A 23798-nucleotide genomic window follows, 5' to 3' on the forward strand; every position below is an offset into this window, starting at 1 on the left:
CTTGGGCATGCACTTTATTCTAAGCACTGTGCTAAAAGCTTTATATTCAAGATCTTGTTTAATCTTTAAGAAATCTCTATCAAGTAGATATTATTATCCTCATTTCCTCATATGAGGAAATCAAAGCACAGCTCTGCTGTCCTAAGTCACAGAGCCAGTGAGCCAGGATTCATCCCCAGGTATGGAAAGTGCCTTCACTGTGTTTCTAACCCAGTATAAAAATTAATATTATCATCCAAACGCATAAAATTAAAGAGCTCACAAAGTAGCTTTTCTATACATTACCTTCCACTCTGCAACTACCACAGTTGGGATAAATAGTGACGATATGGGCTTGTGAGAAAAACACTTTTGCATGCCAGAAAGGAATCGCTTATCCAAGTCAGGCACTGTGCAGATGTGCCGCCTGGCTCTGGGACTCCGTGGGAGTGGGGGCAGCGGGGGGAAACCCATTCCTCGCTAGGGAGGCTGGCTCCAGAGCTCTGCAGCCCACCTGGGCAGAGCCTGAAAAACCCTGAGAGATCACGGATTTACAGTGGGGAAGGACGTCAGCTCACATTTTACTTTGCGGATGAATATATTAAGTTCGGAGATGATAATGTGCCCAAGTTGCCTAGCAGGGCACAGATTCATTTCCTACTTCATTCTACTGAGCCCTGTGCCTTTCCAGTAATACTTCTTACTCTCAAATTGCAACTATTTTAAAGAGGGAGGGAGGAGAAACAGCTAATATGTATTAAACTTCTTATCCATTGTAATATTTATATGTTCCATCAAAGTCAAATGGTAACAAATGATATTTTTGAAAAGTCATGTATACTGTCTTTTCCAAAGAAGTATTCATCCAAAACATTTTTCTCCTGATTGTGTTAACAGGTCCTGGTCTGCCCCTCTATACTCTACACAGCAGTGTGAATGATAAAGGTATTTTTTCATACTTTACTCTTCATTCGTTTTTAAGAAAATGTGTTCAATAAGACCATCATGTACTTAGCATTGTGTGATTTTCTTTGGCTTTGTGTCTTGACAGTGAGTTGAACACAAACCTTATAACCTGAAGTATGTGTAGTCCGTCAGTGAATTTCATGTTTGCTCATTATTGCACTGTATAATCCACATTTTTCACATTGTAATGAATGACTGCTGTCTCCTGTGTTTCTTTAGGGCCGAGAGTCCTGGAAGATAATTCAGCTTTGGATAAAATGCTGCAGAATGTCCAGATGCCCTCCAAAACACTGGACTTCATTATTTTGAATGAAACAAGTAAGTTAAATTCCTTTGAAACAGTACTTTTCATGGAAACACCAATGCACTCTAACTATAGTAATTTGATCTGAAAATATGTATTTTGTTATATATAAATCTAATTTAGAAGGTTATTTCTCCATGAAATGTCTTGTCAAAAGAAATACTAGTTTTATATCCTTTTGTCTTAAAATACAATACCATTCTACATAAAACTTATTCTGTCAAAAGGGAAATGATTTGGAGAACATAGTTAGTTCACTTTTATCCCATTAGCGACTCTATTATTCTACTAGTATTAATTGTATGTTTAACTTAATGACATCCTAACGTATTTCACCTTTAACCCAAAGAGATCAAGGATATCTGAGATGGTTGTATAAAACAATTCGTGTTTGCTATAAAATATTGAAACTTCAGTCTCAGAAGAGAAATTTTGAATTTTTCCAAACCCTCCTGACCTCCCATAGTGTGGTCCCCGGCCTGGTTGTGTAATCATGGATTATATTCAGAGACCAGTAAGAACAATGAGGTTCTTTGAGTAGAAAATCTTGTTATTTATTGTTTGTTTTTTTTTTTATTTTTTCCACTCAAGGCTAACAGCTTATATGAGAAGGAGGAATCAGTTATATTAGGATTGATTCATTTTAGGCTTTAAAAAAATTTAGGATACTAGAAAAGATTCAACACATCTAATTTTAAATATCAGGAAAAGCACAGGAAAGTATAGCATCCTCATGAAGAACAGTTTAGAGCAGTGCCACTCAAACTGAATGTGCATGTGAGTCACCTGGGACCTTGTTAACAAGGACATTCTGACCCAGCGGGTTAAGGAAGGTCCAGGATTCTGCATTTGTAATAAGCTTCTAGGTGATGCTAGTGCTACTGACCCTTGAGCCACATGTGAGGGGCAAGAGCTTAGAGTTTTCCAGAGCTAACATTGACAGCCTGGTACAGAAGGCACTGAATACTGAGATGTGACATTCTATTTCAGTCATGAACACTGGGGAACCCCTGCAGGTTTTCAGGTCAGGGAAGCCACATTAGTAGACGGATGACTTGAGACAGGATGTAGGATGGAGCTGTGGGGATGGGGATGTCCCATTGGGAGGTGGTTATAGCCATTCAAAGAACAGAAAGGAAGGATGAAAGGTAGGTCAGGGAGGAGGGAGCTGGGAAGGCGTGACTCTGAATAGAAAGAACCCCCCAAACTAAAGAGTGTACATCTCCAAAAAAGTGGGACTAAAACACCTTCCCATCAACTAATGCCAATTCAAACAAAGCAGAGATCAAATGATGTATTTTGCATATTCATTAAAAGTATCATGGTCAACTGATAGTTTGGTGTTCTACTGCAATTATAATAGAGACTTAAATTTTGCTCTTATAAGCACATTTAATCAGAAGGCATGACAATAGTCAGCAAAATATAAATTGAAGATAAATCTATCTATGTATTTTACTCCCAAATCTTTTTTTCTTTTCAAGTAAAATAATTGTAACAAACATAAACAAAAAGGAAGATAAATGTTAGATAAAAATAGCTCTAGAGATAAGAATTTTTTGCCTACAGTTTAAATCTCCTGAATCTGGAATAATTTTATTTAAATGTGGAAAAACACTTTTATAACTCATCTTTTATTTGGGAGCAAAGGAAACTGACTCATTATTTAGGGACAAATTTTATTAAACTGATGTTAAATCAAGCACAGAATGAAACAGACCCGTGGGAGATCATACAGAACGTACGCAACAGTTTGCTCCATATAAACCCGATCTCATTCTGTGAAACGCAGAGCTGAAAATGGGAACTCAGATTTGCGGTCTGGGATGGCAATAAGAATTACAAAAATGTTATTAAATCAGAATTCTAAAATAGAGTTGGGGCCAACTAAAAATCCTAAACAGCTTCAAGGAAATTCAAGAAGAGGAAAACATTTTGGAGGAAAACTTAGAACATAAGCCATAAACAAACTAGATCAGTAGATCGGATGCCAAAGAACAGAATCATAAAAACAAAACATTAGAAATTCTAAGATGCACTTTTATTTTACTAGGCACCAATGTATTTAATAGATACATTAGAAACAACTTTATGTTTTAACATTAACTAGTATTTTAACCTGAAAGAAAATGTTGTAATATCTTAAAAATGTGCTGAATCCAAGCAGTTCATTTTCCTTTTCTACTCTCATTTAACAAATTGTTAAACTCTAGAAATGACTTGCTACTGAGGGAGATGAGGAACAAAATCCTGTACTAATAATTTTTCTTACCTCACTAATTAATCTTTCTGTTTGTTTAGAATTTTGGTATCAGATGATCTTGCCTCCCCATTTTGATAAATCCAAGAAATATCCTCTACTATTAGATGTGTAAGTATTCAAGAGAAGGGAGTAACTTAGAAATATTGAGTCATATATATTTTTCTCAGTGCAGCTTACTGAAAAATGGAGCCAAATGCATCCTTTCCCTCTTCCTGAATCACTGTTTACTATTTCCTCCTTTCATTGTACAGCCACTAAACTCAACCTGTGTTTTCTCACATCTTCTTAATACAGAAGAGAGAGACTCCTTTTCTGTCATAATGGCATATAGATTTTCTTTTGTTTTGCTTCTCTGAACTCCAAGGGAATTTCAAAGGATTTCTTAAGTCTGCATTTTCATCCTTAACCTCGTGGACATTTTAACAAGCAAGAGATGGCCATTAACAGTCTTTACAGTTCCCTTACCCCAGCTCCCACTGGCTGCCTCATGTTTCTCTTCCTTTAGTTCCTGAAATATTACTGCCGGCTATTTTCTATTCCTTTTTTTGGTGAAGAGAAGTGATAGAGGAGAATGTTCATTATAAAAACTTTAAGTCTGTGAGAAAGTTATGAAGTCACAGGTCTTTGAACAGTGAATGTGAACTCATATGAATTCCAAATATGACAGCTTTGTAAAATATTTTTTATAATCATTAGGAATACACCCTACTTTAATTTTTCTAAAATTGCCCTACGGTCACCCATGATGCCATAATGTCAGACTCTTCCTGTCCTGGCTTGCATCATTTCCTATATCAAAAACAAAATGAAACAACGCTTGTGCAGGGAACTGCTGAATGCCGGGTGCTTGGCATCATTTGCCTTATTCACACAACAAGCCCATGTAGTAAGTTCTGTTGTTCCATTATACGGAAAAGACATTGAAGCTCAGGGACATAATGTCTCTGTTGTTACTAGTAAGAAAAAAAAAGTGGGGAGAGGAAGGGAGGACACAGATACTAGTATCAGACACAGCTTTGATGCACTATATTCACAGTTTCATGAAAACCAAACATAAAGAAAGGAAAAGACAGGTATTTTAAAATTCCAGTTGCACTATCTGATTTTTTTTCAAGTAAAATAATTGTAGCAAATAAAGTCAGTTCATTCGTGACACTAATTTGTTTTAGGCTTCAGCTCCAATGCTAAAAAAGCGTCCTTTAGAGTGATATTTTTATCTTCTTTGACTTCCTAGTAAGTAATGATTTGATCTCCATTAGAAAAGGTTTTTAAAAATGCTAACTTTAATACATATTTCTTTTCAGTTATTTTCCTTTTCCTCTTTTAAGGTCTATATATTTTTTTCTACTTTAAAAAATAATCTTGTTTAATCTTGGGGTTAGGGAATTTGATATATACCTAATATTAAGGCAAACTCTTAATCTACCAAATTTAATATAATTGAGAGGAGCAAGACATTTCACATGTTGTGAAAAAATGTTTGCTTGCTCAAGAAATGCATGAATGCATTTTCCTGTTTAAAGTTAGAATGTTATAGTATTTTGTTTAAAACTAAAGTTCTTTTGACTGACATCTCTAAGTAGAAGGAAAACACTAGCAAAGGTATGTAAGCAGGACTTGTCCTATCCTGTGTGGGGGACAGTGAGCAGATGAGTGAAGAGATGGGCTGGGGAGGGAATAAGCTATTGGAGAGTATCCATGTCCAGGAGTCGTGTAGATGGTGCAAAGATGACATATTTAAATGAATTGAAATGAGCTATAAGGAGCTCCTCTTGATTAACAAGCAGAAAAGAGAGCACTTCACGAGCTTTACAGAGATTGTGCACACAGCTCTGTGTACGGTAGTTGTAACCTGTGAAGACGGCAGATACAAGGGAGTTAAACTTGCTAGTAAATAGAATGCCCAATGACATGCCCGTTTTCCAATGCAACCTGTTTCTTCCTCTGAAGTTTTAAATATTAGCATTCATTCTTACTGCAATCCATTCCACAATGATTTACAGTCATTGTGAGCAAGACTGTGCTGGGTGCTATGGGATGGGAAATGCAAAGTATATGATGCAGAAGTCAAGTCCTAAAAGAAGGAAATAAACTTGTAGTCCAGGAGTATTTGTAAGCTGAGATGGAAAGATATCCAAAGCTGCATTTATTGTTGTCATCATCATTTTTTTTTTATAACACAACTCCCCTTTCTTAACTATTAGAGAAATTATTTCTTTAATTTCCAAGATTATGTTTACTTTTTAAATATTGGCCTATGAAGTCTGTGTTTGATAACTATCTTCAAAGACAAAACTGACAAGTATCTTTGAAGGAAATACACAACCATGGTAGTTGTATTGCTAAGTTTTAGAGGACTCATTCTGGACACCCCATAGGCTGGCACAGTTTCAGGCTCATGATTGGGAAGAATGCACAATTCTTGTTCACGGGGAAGAGAAATGTAAGCATTCCTCATTTGATTCAGGAAAACCATGAAAGCTAACAATTTGGTATTTTTCATAGGTATGCAGGCCCGTGTAGTCAAAAAGCAGACGCTGTCTTCAGACTCAACTGGGCCACTTACCTTGCAAGCACAGAAAACATTATAGTAGCTAGCTTTGATGGCAGAGGAAGTGGTTACCAAGGAGATAAGATCATGCATGCAATCAACAGAAGACTGGGAACATTTGAAGTTGAAGATCAAATTGAAGCAGCCAGGTGAGTGACTAGGAGATGAAGTCAAAGGTCATCTGATTTTTTTTCCCCTTTAAAATTTACATTTTAAAGCTGTAAAGTGTAAATAATTTAAAGTGTTCTGGGATGAATTTGTAATCTTTTATCTTTACGGTAGGTTTTAGTGAAGATGTTATGTTTAGATAAAAATATATTACATTATAGATTTATATGAAGTTAAAAAAAAAAAAGCATTTCCTAAATTCATCTCTGTATGAGACTCTAGAAAGGGAGTTGGCATATGTCCTACCACCTTCTAAGAACAGAAACTCAAAATTCATCAGACTCGGGGACAAACTGAGGGATAAATGTACCCTAGTAAACATCTGACTAAACAAGCCAAGCCCATTCCTTCACAGTCAAGAATAAAGAGAGGACTTCAGTGTACATTTACATCACAGGCAGTGACAACTATGAAGTCCTAGGAGTAGCTCCTACAGTCTGGATGAGGGTGACTCTGCTATTTTGGGAAAATTGTGGAGCATAGCCATCATCGGTCCTATGTATAAGGGCTCTGATAAGTATGAACCACATCTCATTCTTGTGCTCTTCACTTATGGGACTATAAACAGATGTGATCTGACTCAAGAGATGTTAACAATGAATGATGGTTACTCATAATATGCATGTTACATGGGAAGTGCTTTACCTACAGGCATTGTCGCTGAAGCCCTGAAAGGTGGGTTTTCTTACCCCATATTTTAATTAAATAAATGGAGACTATTAGGTTAGGTACCTTGCTAAGGTGAATCAGGATTTGAAGCCAGTCTCATTCCAACTCTTATATTTAATTACATTCAACTGGTATGTGGGAAATGTAACTTTGAGTTTCTACAACCAACAGCATGGATGTCTGGGGAAGCATAATTGGGAGGGTGGTTGAAAATGATGTTATGAAATCATAGACTAGGAAATGCAGAAGGATCCATGAATGATTAAGTAGATGGAGAGAGGAGATGACAATTTATTAGGGATTCCTGAGTGAAAGAAATTCTCTTTCACTAAAGTTAATGATTAGCTATTTTCCTTAACAATTAAAAAATAGAGATTTAGAATAAATGGGATACGTTTGTTCAAGAGTGAGGCTTTGATATTTTAAAAATAGACATGTATCTATCCAGATTGCTCCCCTGTGAGAGAGGGCATAGTTTCCAGGGCCTCTCAAATCTGACTAACGAAAGTCCTAAAATTACAAAATTGAGGATCTACTATATACAACCCCAGTTAAATAAGTAATGAGAAGTAGTGTGTTTATACAGTGGAACACACTATTGCAGCAACTAAAAAGAGTTAAGCATATAACAACATGGATGAATCGCATATACTGTTGAATGATTACAAGATCCAATTTATATAAAGATAAAAACCAGGCAAAAAAGTTCAGTGAAATTTTTATGGAATTCAATAAAAGAAAAACGTTTCCTTTTGTCCCTTTGCAAAGAGAGAAATGCCTTAGAGGCTTCTGATAACATGCACAGGCCATGATTTCAAGGATACGTTCACTTTGTAAAGGTTGATCAATTTATACACGAATGATCTGGTGCACGTTGCTGTATGTCTGCCTCCTTCAATTTTACAAAGTTTACATGGAAAAGATGAGTTGGAAACGGTTTTAATTTTTTTTCTAACACTGCTTAACTTAGGGCAACCTAGGACATATATCATTATGTGAAAACACAAAGACTCTCAAAATCAAGATAGGTTAATGCAAAGGTCTGCAACCATCCACAATGCTAAAAATTTGAGTTTCATTTATCAGGTATTTTTAAGTAAAAAAAAAAAAATTTCTTTTGATGTCAGGCTAATATTAAGAAATAGGTGCATAAAACATTTTTCTTATTTCTTTACCTGGATTCCAATTCTGAACACAGTTTAGTGGCAAAGAAGACTTCTTAATCCATCAAGGAAAAATTTATTTTTATTGAGTGCATGGTGCTGAGCTAACTAATCAACACCCAGCATAAGAAGGGATTTATTTAGAGAATGGTGTTTCAGTTCTCAGGTAGGGGGCCCAGAGACATTTCTAAGCCCTACTCAGAAGTTTTTCATGCCCTTATCTTTCTCCATTGCAGGGGCAGACTCTCCCAAACTGAAAAACATCTGGAGAGATTTACATTCAATTATGTAAAGAAAAGTGCATCTGGGCTGCAAATTTTTGTATAAAGCTGTGAAAAAAACTGCCAGGATTTGTTTTCTGTGAATCGTACACACACACACACACACACACACACACACACACAATTTTTATGAACAACGAAAGTAAACCATGTTCATCTGGATCTTAGGTTAAAATGATAGATATTTATCTTGGGTGTTTATTTGATTACTGGCAGCAATTTTTAGTCTCAAATAGAATGAAGCAGAGAACAAATGGCAGAGTTTCACATTTGTGCCTTATCTAAGTTTTCTATACACAATGCAGTACTGATCTGTGGACTTTTTCCATGTGTTTTAGACAATTTTCAAAAATGGGATTTGTGGACAACAAACGAATTGCAATTTGGGGCTGGGTGAGTAGTTGACTGATGAATCTGTATGCATTCGTTAGTGAATATCACTCAGAGTAGGTTAATTTATCTTTCGTATATACATATTTGGAGGTGAAAATCACATGTATCAAGTTTTAGGTCTCTGGGCAGTAACCCTACAGAATCTCCACTGAGTCAGGCTTACACCTTTGTTTATTATGATGAGCGAGTGAGGTGAGGTACAAAGAGCAAGAAGGAAGGAGTGAAAGGGAGGGAAGAGGGAAGGGAAAAAAGGAGGGAGACTTTTTCTTATGCATCAGTCAGTAAAGATTTCGTGTTATTGTTTTTAAATATTCTATAATTGGTACCACCCAGTCACTAGGGTCAGCAAATTTTCCATATTTTCCCCCGTATACCTACCAAGAAAGGGATCAGGGCTCTGAAAGTGTAGTCTTTAAAGATACTGTCCAATTAAGGCCAATTTAAGCCTCCTATACCATGCTTTTTATCTCTAAAGAGGCACAGTATATAAAGATGTGAGAAATGTGGAAACTGCGATTCGCTTACCATATGTCCTTATTCTTTTACCTCCATAAAAATAACTGTTTCCATTCCTTAGTCATATGGAGGGTACGTAACCTCAATGGTCCTGGGATCGGGAAGCGGCGTGTTCAAGTGTGGAATAGCCGTGGCGCCTGTATCCCGGTGGGAGTACTATGGTATGTAATTGCTGCCAGGTACAAAGAGATACGGAGTGTTGACCTCAAAATGCCAGTAACAAAGCCATTCCTTTCTGAGTTTCAGTGTTTTTACAGCGAATAATAGGCTGATTCATCTTAGAGGTTCTTTTTGGATACCTATAATAAGATGATCTCATTTATTCTGCTATTGTGCAAAGCTGGGTGGTATATTTTATTACACATTTGGTTTTTTATCAACAAATTCTGTTTTCCAAATTTCAAAACAGCCCCAATGCTACATTTCTACAGATAAATCGTTCCTTATCTTTACTCTAATTTGATTCTTGGGTTTCACATATTAGCAGAGTGAGAGAAGTGTGTATCTCTTTCCCTTCAATTAAATGTCAAATATAAGTAGGGCTTTGGATGGGAAGAGGAGAGGAGAAACAGTGGAAATACCTATCGGAGGGTTGGTTTCTTTTTTTCACTATCTCTTAATAGGTGAAAGCTACTCTAGAATATGCTCTTGGTCATTAAGAGACTATTATTTTGCAAGGCATCGTACACCTCTAAGACTGCAATTCTCAAAGGGGAGGGAGTAAGCGATGGAAGATGAGGGAGGAGGGAAGAGTCAGGGGTGGTAAGGAGATGAATGATTTTCCTGCACCTCTTCTGACCCCATCTGAAGTCTTCTGTCTAGTGTAAGAAAAGAATGGTTGATGATGAATAGCTCATTAAATATTTTATATCCAGAAATATGGTAGTACCCAGAGGAAAGACTCTTAAAGTCTCTCCCAGTCAAGATAAACCAATGTAGAAATATATTTCTATCTTTCTGTTAAGAAAATTGGAGGGCATAGTTATAATTTGATCTACACACAATGAATTTGTTTTCATAATATTTCTCTGCTTGATATTAATTGTTCTGTTGGATGGCTTGTTTTTGGAGACCTCTAGTGGTCAATAAAATAATGGAGTAAATCTTTGTAAGTTTAAAAATATGAAATGAGAAGAAAACTTCATTTAATGTATATAGACCAACATAATACATAGGAATTGTCTAGAGTTCTTACATATGTGTAAATTTAAACAATTTTATTCAAAGATGGGACAAAAGGAATACGTAAATGGTATTTTAAGGCATATTTTTAAAAAGTTTACAATTGCATTGTGCAGTATTTTTTAAATGTTATTTTTAAAATTTCAGATCTACTTATACACGTAAAGCTGGTTAGCATAAATAAGAAAGGAGTATTGTGTTCTATGACAAGCAGAATTAAAGTCTGCAGCTACCTGGAGGAAAATGTGTTTTGCCCTTTAAGGTCATTTTCCCCCATCTAACATACAGCCTGAGATATTAATATTTAAATACTAAAGTTAAAAAAGATACGAGCATTTCACGAAGATCTTATATTTCAAAGTATCTTTAAAAATATTCTATTTTTATATTAGTGTCCTTTAAGTACATAAAATTACATATAGTCGGTTTTCATGTTAATCAAAATGATAAAATATCACTGTTAGTAATTTTGGAGGAAAATATTTTGACTTTCATAGAAATGGCATAAAGTATACATATGGAGCAACTAACACTCATTAGTGTAGTTTCTAATCTACAATACCAGTCATTCAAAAAGTGTTAGAATGTTGAATTTAGATAATATACCCACTTTTAAAATTAATGGAATTGGCTTTGAAATACTTGTAAATTATAGTGAAATTCAAGCCACTAACCTATACAGCACAATGGCAAGATAAAATTCTTAGACTTTTTAGCTGTAATCTGGTCACTTAAGGAGGCAGTTTTCAAAGCAGTTATGTCAGGTTTTTAAAGTTTATTGCGATTTGGTCTCAATAATTTTTTTTTTTACTGATATTTTAGGCCAAATATATATAATGTATCATTTAATTTTTTTTAAATCAGGCAAAATATGTTTAACTATCCAAAATAACCAAACCAATTATGCAACCTGTTTTTCAACCATATTTATAGATAAAAAAGCTTATGTCATTTCAGCAGACAGATATTAATGTAATCTGTTTCACAATGCTCAACTGTTATACCACAAAAATTGAGGCTTCACCACAAAATGAGAGAAAACAAATGTTTAACTTCCATTATGATGGAGTAGCTGAGCCAATGTGAGGATATATAGCAAATAAATGATAACTGAATTATTTCTTTTTATTATAGTGAATTCCAGCCTGACCCCCAAAATAAAATATGATTTAAATCAGCAACTAGTAATTGAACATTATTAGGGGTCTCCAAAAGGAAATAGATGATCATAAATCAGGGCACATACTTGTATTATAACCAAAAAATTTCAACACAATTGAGGCATTAAGTGACTTCCTAACTAAAATTCTTTGAGAGGGTCATATGATAATGTTAAGATCCCTTACCCCTTAGCACTTCACATATGACTTTCCTGTAGGTGGATTATTGATTGGATTTTAGATCATCTGGTTTGATCTCCCTTTGCCCCACTGTAAGGGGAAAGTGAGAATGGGTTAGGGCTGAGTGTGGAAAGGTATGAGTATGCAGGGAGCTGGGAATTAGCATCTCTGGCTATATGAGCAAGGCAAGTAAAAAATTACCTCCCATAAGCTGCTTTAGCCACCCTTTTCCTTGTTCATAACCACACAGAGATACTTCTGAGAGTAACTCTATATTCCTATACATGAGTGAAGACATATGGAAACACTGAAGTGGCCCATTAAAAGCAAGAAAAGTTGTTATTGTATGAATTAAACTTTTTTTTTCTTTCACAGATTCAGTGTACACAGAACGTTACATGGGTCTCCCAACTCCAGAAGACAACCTTGACCATTACAGGGTAAGAGATGAGGACCTATGCCTATTTTATAACCTATTTATAAGTGGTTTAAGAACCTTCTTAAGTGTATCTATTCTAGAAAATATATATTTTTATTTCCAACAAAATTCTTGTTAAAAAGAAATAACACAGGTGGTTTAGAGATACTCCAATAGCTTCCCCTACTATATTCTGCATAATTACAGTCTTTATCGTATGCTATATAGGTCACAATATGCATTCATTTAGAAATACAAAGCAACATCAGATAATTACTTTAATTATAAAATTTCAGTTTAGAAAACCTATTAGAAATTCAACGTATTCCTTTAGAGCCCAGAAGACTCTCTAAACCTTTAGCTATATATTGAAATTTCTTACAGTATTATCATAAGATGTATATATGAGACTATAATTTTCTTACTCATAGCCAATTATGTACGGTTTTGTTCACACAAGATTTAAGTAAAGCAGGTGAGAGGTAGGTACAGTTGGGCAGTACCCTTAAAAAGCCCTAAACCTAAATCACTGAATAGCATCCAACAGGCTGGTTGCCTGATGGGAGAACCAGTGGGCAGGTTGCTCTGCAGATGGGCTATAGCATTTAAAATATGGTGTGGGTGCAACTATCATTGACAGCCCCCATGTGCTAGTGTAGATGCCACGGCAAAGCCAGAGCATTGTCTTTGGTGCCACATTGATGCAGCTGGAAGTGCTAGCATAAGTACTAGGGACCCTTCTGGCACTTTGATCATTCCAAAACTTTGCTGATTCTGTTTGTCATGTTAGGTTGGAAAAAAATTGTTTTAAAACCCTGAAACTTACAGCTGACAAGGTAAATCATCTATGATGTTTACATTTTCCAAAGAATGTTCACAATTTTTTCCAAGACAGTGAATTAAAGAGAAAGAAAAACAGTAAGAATAACTTAAGAACACAATTTCTTCTCATCTGTGTCATGACTTCATATTAATACATTGCTCCGAGCAATATCCTTATGTTTTTGTAAGATGTCATCACTATTACTATGGATGCTGAAGTCATCTGATCAAAACACAGTAAAACTCAAAAGTTTCTAGTTTTGCAAGACAAGTATAGACAATTTAGTTTTACCAATTACTTTCAGCTTAATGAGTAAGGGGTGTGTATGTGTGTGTGTGTCTGTGTGTGTGTGCGTGTGTGCAGGGAGCTGTGATAGCAATGTTTTTGTGTTAGTGGCTATATGACGGTTTTCCTGTCTGTTTATCAGTTAAGATAGAAAAGTAACAATCTGCAAAGTGAGATGCACAGATCATCTACCCCTACAAAAAAGTCCCATAATTACATTGTCCCCATTTCTGCTAAGGGTCGCATTTAATACTTAGGGCTCAATTCTTCCCATTCTTTCTCCTCCACCTCCCATAAGCTGCTTTAGACACTCATTTCCTTCTTTGTAACCACATTGCTATTGTCATATAACCTATCTCCTTTTATAACAATAACCCGATTTGTCTCCCCTTATCCTGTCTTCTCACACTCCAGTCTACTGCGCACAGAGCTGGGAGATTGACTCCCACCCACAACATGTTCATGGTTCCTTCTTGTGTACTCGACTAAGCCCAGTCCTCACTCTTTACCAGGTGTTCGGCGCCCTTCCTACAGTAGCCCACTTTGTCTGGAATGCTTGCTGTTCTCTGAATGTTTCCGTGGCTCTCCCTTTTGTGCCTTTGCCCTCTGCTCCTTCCACCTGGAGTGTCATTTCCCCTCCATCTCCACCCACTCAGAAACGTATACAGCCCTCTCAGTGGAGTAGCATTGTCTTTTGAATCCCCTTTTGATAGTTTCCTTGTATATCTCTGAATCCTCAATTTTATTCCACCTTGAACTGATAGGTATCTTGTACTGAATTTTCCCCTCTTCAGTACTGTTAGCTCTTCAAGGTGTACAAGCTATTCAACATTGTATTCTTTGCCTTCCCCTTTAGGGAGTATAAATCCCCAAACCTTTCCTGATTTAATTTAAACACTTTTTGAAGGGAAACATTGTTATACAAGAATTTCTCCATTGCCGCTTTCATTTTCCAGTTCAAATTTTCTTGTTAACGACCCAACCAGACTACTTAAATTTGATTGTCAAAGAGTTTTCTCCTAGAAAATACTGAAAGTTCCTGAAACATTAGAGGTGTAACTGCCTCGGATCCCAATCCCTCACTTGAACATGGTGGATGATGAATCCAAAACGTTCTTTTAAAAACTTATATTCTAAAAAGTGGAGGCTGGAAGCACAAGATCAAGCCCTAACCCTCACATCTAAGGAGGTTCATGGCACCTACCCTACTTCCTCAAAGAACATCAGCCAATGGGGTATTTCCCCTTCAACCAGCCCTCCCTATATAATGAGATAGGATAATTGGCTGTGGTCTGCCATTTCAACCTGCATACATTTCCAGTCTTTCCTATAGACTCCTCGTTCCCACATAGATCCCCCTCTTCTCCAGCTCTACCCCCCACTGCGGTGGCCATTTCCATCTCCCCCTTTAGGTGTTCGCTGCATGAGGTAGTTATGTAAATAGAAGTCACTTCCTCCTGCCAATGGCAACACACGCACACTGGGTGCACAAAGTCACTCTTTCACTTCACTGCACAGATGGCACCCGAGGACTGTTTAATCCTTCCACGCCAGGAGTCGGGTTTTCTTGGCACAAAATTCATTGCTGGCAATGGACACATTAAAACTGCCAGTACCAGGGAGCTAAAGGTTCTCAATGTGTTACTAAGAGGAATTATTTGGGAGGGCGATAGTTAAGGTGGGCAGGATACAAGTGAGGCAAATGCACTAACTGAATTGTCTCCACCGTGGTAAGTTGCTTCCTCCGAAATGTGGAGAACTGAATCTATGTGGAGAACTGAATCTAAGTGCCTATTTTTGGTGCACAGCAGGCTTTAGAATAAAGCTGCCCTCCTTTGTTTTTTAAATGAGCCTGTGCTTTTGTCTCTGGCAGGAATACATTCAAAGATTCTATTTTCCTCCAAGGCCCCAGCTGCCCCTCTGGACCCCATCTTTTACTTTTCTTTCCCAGGTTGTTTTTCTTTTCTCCTCTCTCTCTCACTCACTCTCTCTCTCTCTCCCTCTCTCTCCTTCTCTCCCTTTCTGTCTTCCTCCCATCCTTTTTGAAAAGACAAAGGAGACAATTCCTTAGAGGATTTCACCACCCTGTGCATTTCAGTGGATCAGAAGGAAATATTTTTAAAGCGGTTCACATTTAGTCTGGATCAGTGACTCTTTTCAGTACACTGAGGATTAGGAATGACCAAAGTGTGTAACAAGTAAGGCCTTGATCTTTGTCCATGTTTTCAGCTAAATAGCCACTGATACGGTGGCCAGAATTATAGCCTCTGGAAGAAAATGCAGTTTTTAATAAAACTCAAATAAGAAAAGGATTTATTATTAGGTGATTGTTGGTCTGGATTTGGAAGAATTTAGAGAAATCCACATCACCAAGAGAAGCACATCACGTGAAATCAAAGTCCCTCTCACCATTGAGGAAAGGGAATTAGAAGAGCCATTTGCATACATGAACGGAACAGGCGGGGATGCCATGTGCAGTTGTTCAGCCTGTGCCCTGCTGAAAGCCAGACCACACTCCATTTTCTAAGGCACACACCTCCAAGGCTGTGTCAAACCAGATGGAGCACCCTTTCCTATTCTTTCAAAGCTGCCATGTGGATTAGGGGACCCTGAGACTAAGGCTTAGACCCAATGCAGTGACACAAACAGTGACTCCATAAGACTCTTTTTGGAGATAATCATCCATCTACTGGCAAGAGGCAAGGGAGAAGCACTTTCAAAGGATATCCAGACCTCAAAGAGGAAAGGAGATGTTCATCCCCCCTTATCTCAAGGAGCTGATACCAGAAGCTCTAAATGGGCAGCTAAAGTGGAGGGGTGACAAATCTGAGCTAAAGGGCAGTATAGCTCTATGGAAACATCTTTTCTGCAATGTGTCTCAGTCCACAGCAGACAGATATGGTGACAGGTTTGAGCAAAGGAACCAGATCCAAAGAGGCAACCCTCACAACCAATGTCAATCAGCAGACAGCAGCTGTAGCCACACCTTGCGGAGTGGCCTCCTAACAGTGAGGAATGGTCTCTCATGTGGTCAGTCACAGGTCTTTTAGTCAAACTTGTAAAAAATGTTAACATGTGGTAGACTTTCATTCACCCATTCAAGGTGCCTGGCGTTTTAATCATTCAGAAGTTTATTCTTTGTCAGTTAGAGAAAACAGTATTTTGGGAGAGAAATAAAAGACAGTAGGAAATAAAAGATGAATTTGAATATGACAAAGTAGCCAATATGTATGAAAAAGACTTGTGGTTTTCCAGTTGTGACTATGAAGCCCCAGGAATTCTATACCTTAGGAGCATGTAGGAAGGGGAAGGGGAGTAGCCGAGAAGTTAGGGTTTCCCCTTCTCCACTCCCTAGCCAGAGGGGATCTAGTTTCACTTATTTCATTCATGTTTTCATTCATTTATTAAGTGCTTCTATGGCAAGTCATCATTGTAAGCTCTTTACATGGGTTATCAGGTTTAATTTTCCTCCCGATCCTCCGAGGTAAGTACTGTGTTTCTATTTTACTGACACAGAAACTGAGGCACAAAGATGTTATGCAACATATTGATATTGAGGGTTAGAAAAGGGAGAGAGGGCACTAATCTGAATCATTAGAGAAAGATTTCAGAAGATGGGGAGGATGAGCATGATGTTCTCAATAGGTTACACATTGGGGGGAGGCAGATCAGCACAGTAGACAAATGAATAGCAGGAAGAGTGGTTTTCTGGTGATGTGTGAAGCAGGTCCAATGAACTGAGGGATAACAGAAGAAGGGCTCTGAGAAGAGCAAGCCAAATGCTGGCCAAGAAGGCAGGACATAAGCCTGGGGAGGGGATGGATTTATGAATACACACAGAAGTATCAGATCAAGGGCAAGGGAAATAGGACCCAAGTCCTGAGCCTTGTTGCCAAGAGAAGAGGGCAGCCTGGAACACACAGAAGGGACTGATTTAACTTGTAGAGGAGATTTATTTTGCATTTTGCTCAAAATTTGATAGGCTTTTGGCAAGTGTATGAAACAGTCATAGATTTGGCAGTCTTCTGCTAGCAGATTTGAAATGTTCAATCCTTAAGAACTGCTGCATCGTTAGGTTATGCAAAACAGGGTGCAATTTTGTAAATATGCCATCTTGTACTGATTTGACATTTGTTCTATTATCCCAGAATATGCCAAAGGGAGAGAGACCTTCAGATTTAAGCCAAACCTTAACTTGTTTGTTGAGTGCTGATAAAATGTTGACTGCTGTGTGATCTTTAAAGAAGCCAGTGTTGCTTGGTGAGGCCTGAGGTAGAGCCCCCTGTCTGGGGTTGATGGGAGCTCTCCTTGGCATCCCATGAGTACAGTTGTTTGATAGATGTAAACAAGTAAAACATCTGATTTAGTGAGTTGAGTTCATTCTTTTCTTAAACATTTTCTGTGGCCCCTGTTGTGGCATTAATGGTGCTTCCCCAAATGGCATCATTTAATATTAATTATGGAGCTTTGGTTACGAGTAGGAGAATGCACAGAGCAAGCCGCTAAACCCAAGGTCATATCTTACTGAAGTGCTGGGTTGCTGTCCATTAGACCCAATGACTGTGTGCTCTTTCTATAAGATCTTATAAATGGGAGGAGTTGTTTGGTTGTGATGTCAAGTGCCAATAGAATATGACAGTAAGGGACATGGGCTTTTGGGATTAGGCCAACATGTCCTCAATTTCTGTGTCAACCACTTACCAGCAGTATGAGCTTGAGGAGGCTACTTAACCTCGCTGAATCTCAGTTTCCTCATCTGGATAATGGGATAATCAGACCTACCTCACAGGGTTATTGAAATCATTAAATGAGATGCCTGTGCCTGCCATGAAGGAAGCTTTCAAAACATGGCAGCTGCCACCACTATTATCTCCAGGAAGCAAAATGTCCTTATGGTTCCTAGATGGCACTAGGGGTAGTTTAAAAATTGTTATACCTTCTGTTTCTCATAGTACTCTCCTCCTCTTATCAGCTCTCTCTTTTAATTCAAAAATACAAAGATTTATTTGTTGGAAGGTAACTGAAGAACCAGCATGATCCAACGAGCAGCTACAGATGGTTCTTCTTGGGGACTGAAGGAAAAGCTCCTCAGAGATGCTGTGGAGTCGGCACTGCCACTGGACCGATCCTTCCCACTTCTCCTTGCCAGGCTGTTGCTGGCAGCGGGGCTCTCCGGAAGTTTCTAGCCTCAGGAGAGTGCCAACTGCACCACCATTGCATCCTTGCCCATTTATCACTCTGAGTTTCCTTTTTAGTAGTTGGTGATAGACTATTCGGCTTCTAACTTAGTCATCCATTTCCTTTTTTATTTCTGTTTCCATGGATAGGCAAAGAGGGATTATCCTCTTTTGGTAGGTTAAAATAGCACAATTAATTTTTTTCTAATCATTAATCATACCTTAAATTCATGCCGGTATTTCCTTTTCTGGCTTTGTGTGTTACCTTTACAGCTTCAAGTGTGCCATACAGTGGACTGTAAAGGGTGTTAATTGAGAAGCCAGGGTGCACAGTTGAGTAGGGAATGATCAATGGTTCCAGAGGCAAGGTGACACAGCTGCCTTTTTCTGGGGGAAAAATGTTCTGTGTAGCCTCAGAGCCTTAAAGTGGGTGTATGTCTCTCGGCTGCCTCTCTCCCTGTCACAGAGAGGTCCCTCTGGAGGCTTCTCCCAGTGAGCAGGGGAAGTGCGCATTTGAAATGGCACACTTATCTTGCAGTTGCAGGGGAAGCTTTTGTTTTATTTTTCTCTTGCTGCATTAAAGTATTTGTCTTTCTTTCTTTGTAGTGTAATATTGTTAATGTAAAACAATTTGCATCATGACACTTTTATCACAGTTTTCGTCTTTTTCTCAGTATGTTGCATTTCTCACCATGTCTAGTTCATCACAGCTACAGTGTGTACATCACAACATTTATCTTAGGCTCAGGGTTTTACTTGTTTATAAAAATTGTCTTCTTTCAGCCTGTATTCACTCCATTTAAGAAAAAAAAAGGCAGCCAGAAACTGTTTTGGTCCAAACTCCAGTAGTTATCACATTCCTTGCTAACTGTCCTGCGTATTTATATGTCTCCTAACTATTACTCTATGTTTCAATGACATTTCTCAGTTTCATGGCTCGGGGAGGTTGTAGGAGCAGCTTTTGCTTTTCAAGCTGCCAAGCAAGGCAGGCCGATGAGGCTTTTGGAGGTGAGGTGAGGTGGCACAGTTGTATATTTGGGTCAGGTCTGAGTGTTAAAGTTGACTGTCTTCTGCGAGCAAAGAGCTAAATTTAATTTGGAGAGAAACAAGGAGGCAGGAAGTCAGTGCAGGCTGAGAGCATGGCTAACGGAAAGGATCACCAAAGAGGACTCACACGAGGGCACCTGGACCTGCAATTCAGGCGATTAATGTTCACAGTCAGTACTCAAGCCTCAGCCTTTCTTGTCTCCAGCTTTGAATGCTGCACAAAACTGTCTTTTAGGGAGATTTATTTTGACCTATTCCTCTCTGAAGGACAGAGAATTGCTCAGAGTTCTATTGCCCCATTAGGCTATACGTCACTTGCGTAGTCACAGAATATGCCTCCCAAATCACCCAGGGCTGTGCAGAGCAATCTCTCTTCTGATTAGCGCAATCTGAGAAGGCATGGGGTCTTAGGAGGATCTCAAAGGATACCCACTATTATTGTGCACTTCAGATTCCAGGACTGTTAATTAACATTTTATTTCACACTGTTTCTTTGCCAGAAGATCACATCATAAACAGCTTGGAATTTTAGTAGAGACGCAGCGCAATGTAGGAAGTAAAAAGGACTTGCTGTCAGACTTTGTCCAGCTCTGACACTTGCTGTAGTTGTGACCTGGTGCAGGTTACTCACCTTCTGAGTCTCGGTGCCTCCATCTAGAAAGCAGAATTGGTCTAGACCTATTTTAAGTGAATATTGCAAGGATTAGATATAACAGTGCTTTTATAAACCCTTATTTATATGTGATGCTTAACACAGTGACAGGCACAGAGTAAATGCTCAATTGAGTGTTAGCTATTATCATGAATGGCATGGTGTATGGATTGAAAGTGGGCAAAACATATCTCAATACATTTCAGAATGAGCATATTTTATTCTGCCTACCACAGCTGATAACACTTGATTCTGCAAAACTAGGACCAAATATAGTGGACACTGCAAGTGCTTGATAATTTATTTCATTTACTCATTTAATTGATAAATATTTAGCATTCTCTTAGTTGTTAAGAGTAATGCACAATGTAGACAAATCTTTTTTCTTATGGATCTTATCATTTAGTGGAGTACATAATAAGTAAATGTTGATTGACTAGATGAAAAATGAATGGAGGGATGAATGGTGATGTTGGGATGGATGGACCGATGGATTTATATTTAGATTTATTTATCTGAGACATCTTACCAGACAAAAAAGTTTCTCAAAAATAAAAGGAGTCTCACTCAGGTTTTTATTCTGAGAGTTCATGAGTAAAATTCTCAGTTTGGGTGAGAAATGGAATATGGTCAGAACAAGTAGGAACTAGCCTGCACAGAAGAGGAAGCGCATTTGTTTGAAGCCTACAGGCCAGGATGACCTTGGGACATTCAGTCAACTGAAACATTTTGGGTGGCTCTGTCCTGAAAGTCATAGATAAAATGTCTTTTTTCCAGAAACACTGTTAAAGAATTCTCACATCAGCATCAGAAATTTAACCCCCAAAAATGCTTTTGCCATGCCTCTTGGTTCCTATAATTGTGACAGAGTAAGAGGAGTTACAGGAGCCCACCCTTATTTAAGGTGAATACATTCCAAGACCCCCAGTGGATGCCAAAACTGTAGATAGTACCGAGCCCTCTATACATTATGGTTTTTTTCCTCTACATATATACATACCTATGATAAAGTTTATAAATTAGGCATTATAAGAGATTAACAATAGTTAATAATAAAATAGAACAATTATAATGATAAACTGTAATAAAAGTTAATTGAGTATAGTCTCTATTTCTCAAAATATCTTATTGTACTATACTGCAGGTAACTGAAACCATAGAAAGCAAAACTGCCAATAAGGGGGGACTACTCAATTCCAATTTTATTGAAATCAAAGCTCAAAGAGCAGCGTATCTCCAGTTGCATAGTTCACTGATATTGAAACTGGAACTTGAATACAAACACGGTTACTTTAGCCCCATTCCCTTCCTGCCAGGCCACCAAGGTTCCCATCAAAAATATAAGCTGATATGAGCTACAGAGATATCTGTGAAATATAAACCTTGGCTTTCATAAAGTTGAATTTGATTCACCAAGGTGCTGCAGGACCAGCTGGCTGCTTTTAAACCCATGGAGATGCTGCTGCCCCTTTCCTGCCCAATCCATAACAGGACCATCAAAGTGGACTCTAGCTCACCCCCTCCCAAAGGCACTACAGTATTTTGTGGCATTTTTACCTTCATCCCAACTTTGGTAAATATCCTCAAAATTGGATGACCAGCTCTAGATGCTTTCAATGGCTTTTTCATTCAAAACTCCTGACCCTCATTATAGGAGCCCTGGCTCAGGCCACATAGCAGTCTCAAAAAGCTGAGTTCCCAATTTTTTTTTAATCCTATTTCCTTGACTAATTTGGGTATGACTTGATCTAATAGTATCTCCTCTAATACACAGAATGAGGCAGACAACAACAACCCACTGATTTTCTAAGGCCATTTTTGATCTTTTTTACCCTCTTCCCCTCCCATATGTTACATTTGCCTAGGTTTTTAACATCTGTTCCCAAAGAGGTAATATTTGCTTTTCATTCAGAGCTTAGCAATGTGGACCAAAGTTCACATGACATATTGCAGAGTATGTTTAGTTGCAAATGCTATGTACAGGCTCTTTGAAATGTAGCATGTATGGCACCATGTGACACATGGTTGCCATGGCAATACACTTTTTGGCTGAACTACAGCAGAAGCCCATGGAACATACATTGCTAATATGAGACTCTGCCCTGTGCTAATGCATAGGACACAGCCAATCTGGGATCTGGGACTCAAGGGGTTTTGCATGCAGGCTGGGTGGCAGGTGCCCTCTTCCTGCATGTTCAGGGAAGATGTGGCATCCTCCCTTCCAGTCCTGTCTCCTAGGCACAGGGCATGCTGTGCATTCTGCCATGCATGGAGACAGCATTTGCTTGAATATCGGTTTGCTATATTTTGTATCAAAGGGGGCCCCAGCTGAAAACATTTTATTTTGTAAACTGAAGTGAAAAATCAGTTTATGGCAGATCCTTTTTTGAATAATGACATTCTTTTTCCCAATTCCAGAATTCAACAGTCATGAGCAGAGCTGAAAATTTTAAACAAGTTGAGTACCTCCTTATTCATGGAACAGCAGATGGTGAGTTTCAGTTAATTAGACTTTTTAGTATCACAGACAGGTTTGCAATTTCACTACTGACAAAACAAAAGCATGAGGGGCAAGACTGTTACATTTACTTCAATAAAACAGTGTTGCTTTCCACAAGTCACTTGTCTTGGGCTAAATGGGATGCTGAGTCCTAGAACTTCAAACGGTCCCTTTCTTCTTGTGCCTTTCCCACCCCTTGGTACCAGAAAACTGGAGCGGCTATTAGCTACTTTATGTTTCCTTTCTCTCCCTGCAGATAACGTTCACTTTCAGCAGTCAGCTCAGATCTCCAAAGCCCTGGTCGATGCTGGAGTGGATTTCCAGGCAATGGTATAGAAAAACTTTGTGCAAGGGGAGGGAAGTTGCTGGTGGGGTATAGTTTCCTCTTTCTGGGCCAATTCTCTTAGCAGTGCCAGAGACAGGACAGAATAAAAACATTAAAACAATTTTTTTTTTCAACGTGAAGTCAGAAGAGTGGTATCCTTGAGCCATGCACAGAGTGATGTTCAATAATATTAGTGAGTTTGTGGTTAAGAAGCACAATATTGCATATCCTGGGAGTATCAAGACACTGCTCTCCTGTTCATGTGATTGTTCAGTCTCTCCCTATTTTGATTCAGAAGTAATCACTTATTCAGTAAATGTGTGGCAGAGTAATTCTAAAGTGAAACCAGCATGATAATAGCTCAGCTCAAATATGAAAATCCATTTCTGTCTGGTACGTATTACTAGCCATTTGAACAACAGTGGGATCTTAATAATCAGCATGCTTCAGTTTTTGCAATTGCAAGGTGATCTTTTGTTAAATAACCACAGTTTATTTATTAAACAATTAGGATTGTTTTATAAAGTCAGAAATGGCTAGAGCTGTTGTTGTCTATGCAGAGGATATTTCTGGTTATTATGTCAAATTCATTTTCTGCATTAGAGATTTTCAGATGAAGGAAAAAATACGTATTTTTATGTATGTATGTATGTATGTATGTATGTATGTATATGTATTTATGTGTCCTCTAACGCACGTGATCTGCTATGTGCTCAGTTCAAATGGTGCCCAATGCATAGGAGTGGGACAGTTACTTGATACTGAGAAAAACTGGCTATCTTTTGGGTCAGTGCTT

General features: G+C 38.1%; 1 protein-coding gene across 2 annotated transcripts in view; it reads left to right on the forward strand.

Moving 5' to 3' along the window:
* Nucleotides 1-23798, forward strand: part of DPP4 (dipeptidyl peptidase 4) — an 84214-nt gene that overhangs the window by 58444 nt on the left and 1972 nt on the right. For both annotated transcript variants that reach the window (XM_050752268.1, XM_050752269.1), the window contains exons 17-25: nucleotides 877-924; nucleotides 1165-1263; nucleotides 3551-3620; nucleotides 6018-6212; nucleotides 8683-8737; nucleotides 9315-9414; nucleotides 12151-12215; nucleotides 22596-22668; nucleotides 22934-23007. In XM_050752268.1, coding sequence (XP_050608225.1) covers nucleotides 877-924; nucleotides 1165-1263; nucleotides 3551-3620; nucleotides 6018-6212; nucleotides 8683-8737; nucleotides 9315-9414; nucleotides 12151-12215; nucleotides 22596-22668; nucleotides 22934-23007 — 779 coding nt within the window. The remainder of the gene's footprint in view (nucleotides 1-876; nucleotides 925-1164; nucleotides 1264-3550; nucleotides 3621-6017; nucleotides 6213-8682; nucleotides 8738-9314; nucleotides 9415-12150; nucleotides 12216-22595; nucleotides 22669-22933; nucleotides 23008-23798) is intronic.

Source organism: Macaca thibetana, chromosome 12 (assembly GCF_024542745.1).
Source record: "Macaca thibetana thibetana isolate TM-01 chromosome 12, ASM2454274v1, whole genome shotgun sequence".
NCBI classification, from domain to species: domain Eukaryota; kingdom Metazoa; phylum Chordata; class Mammalia; order Primates; family Cercopithecidae; genus Macaca; species Macaca thibetana.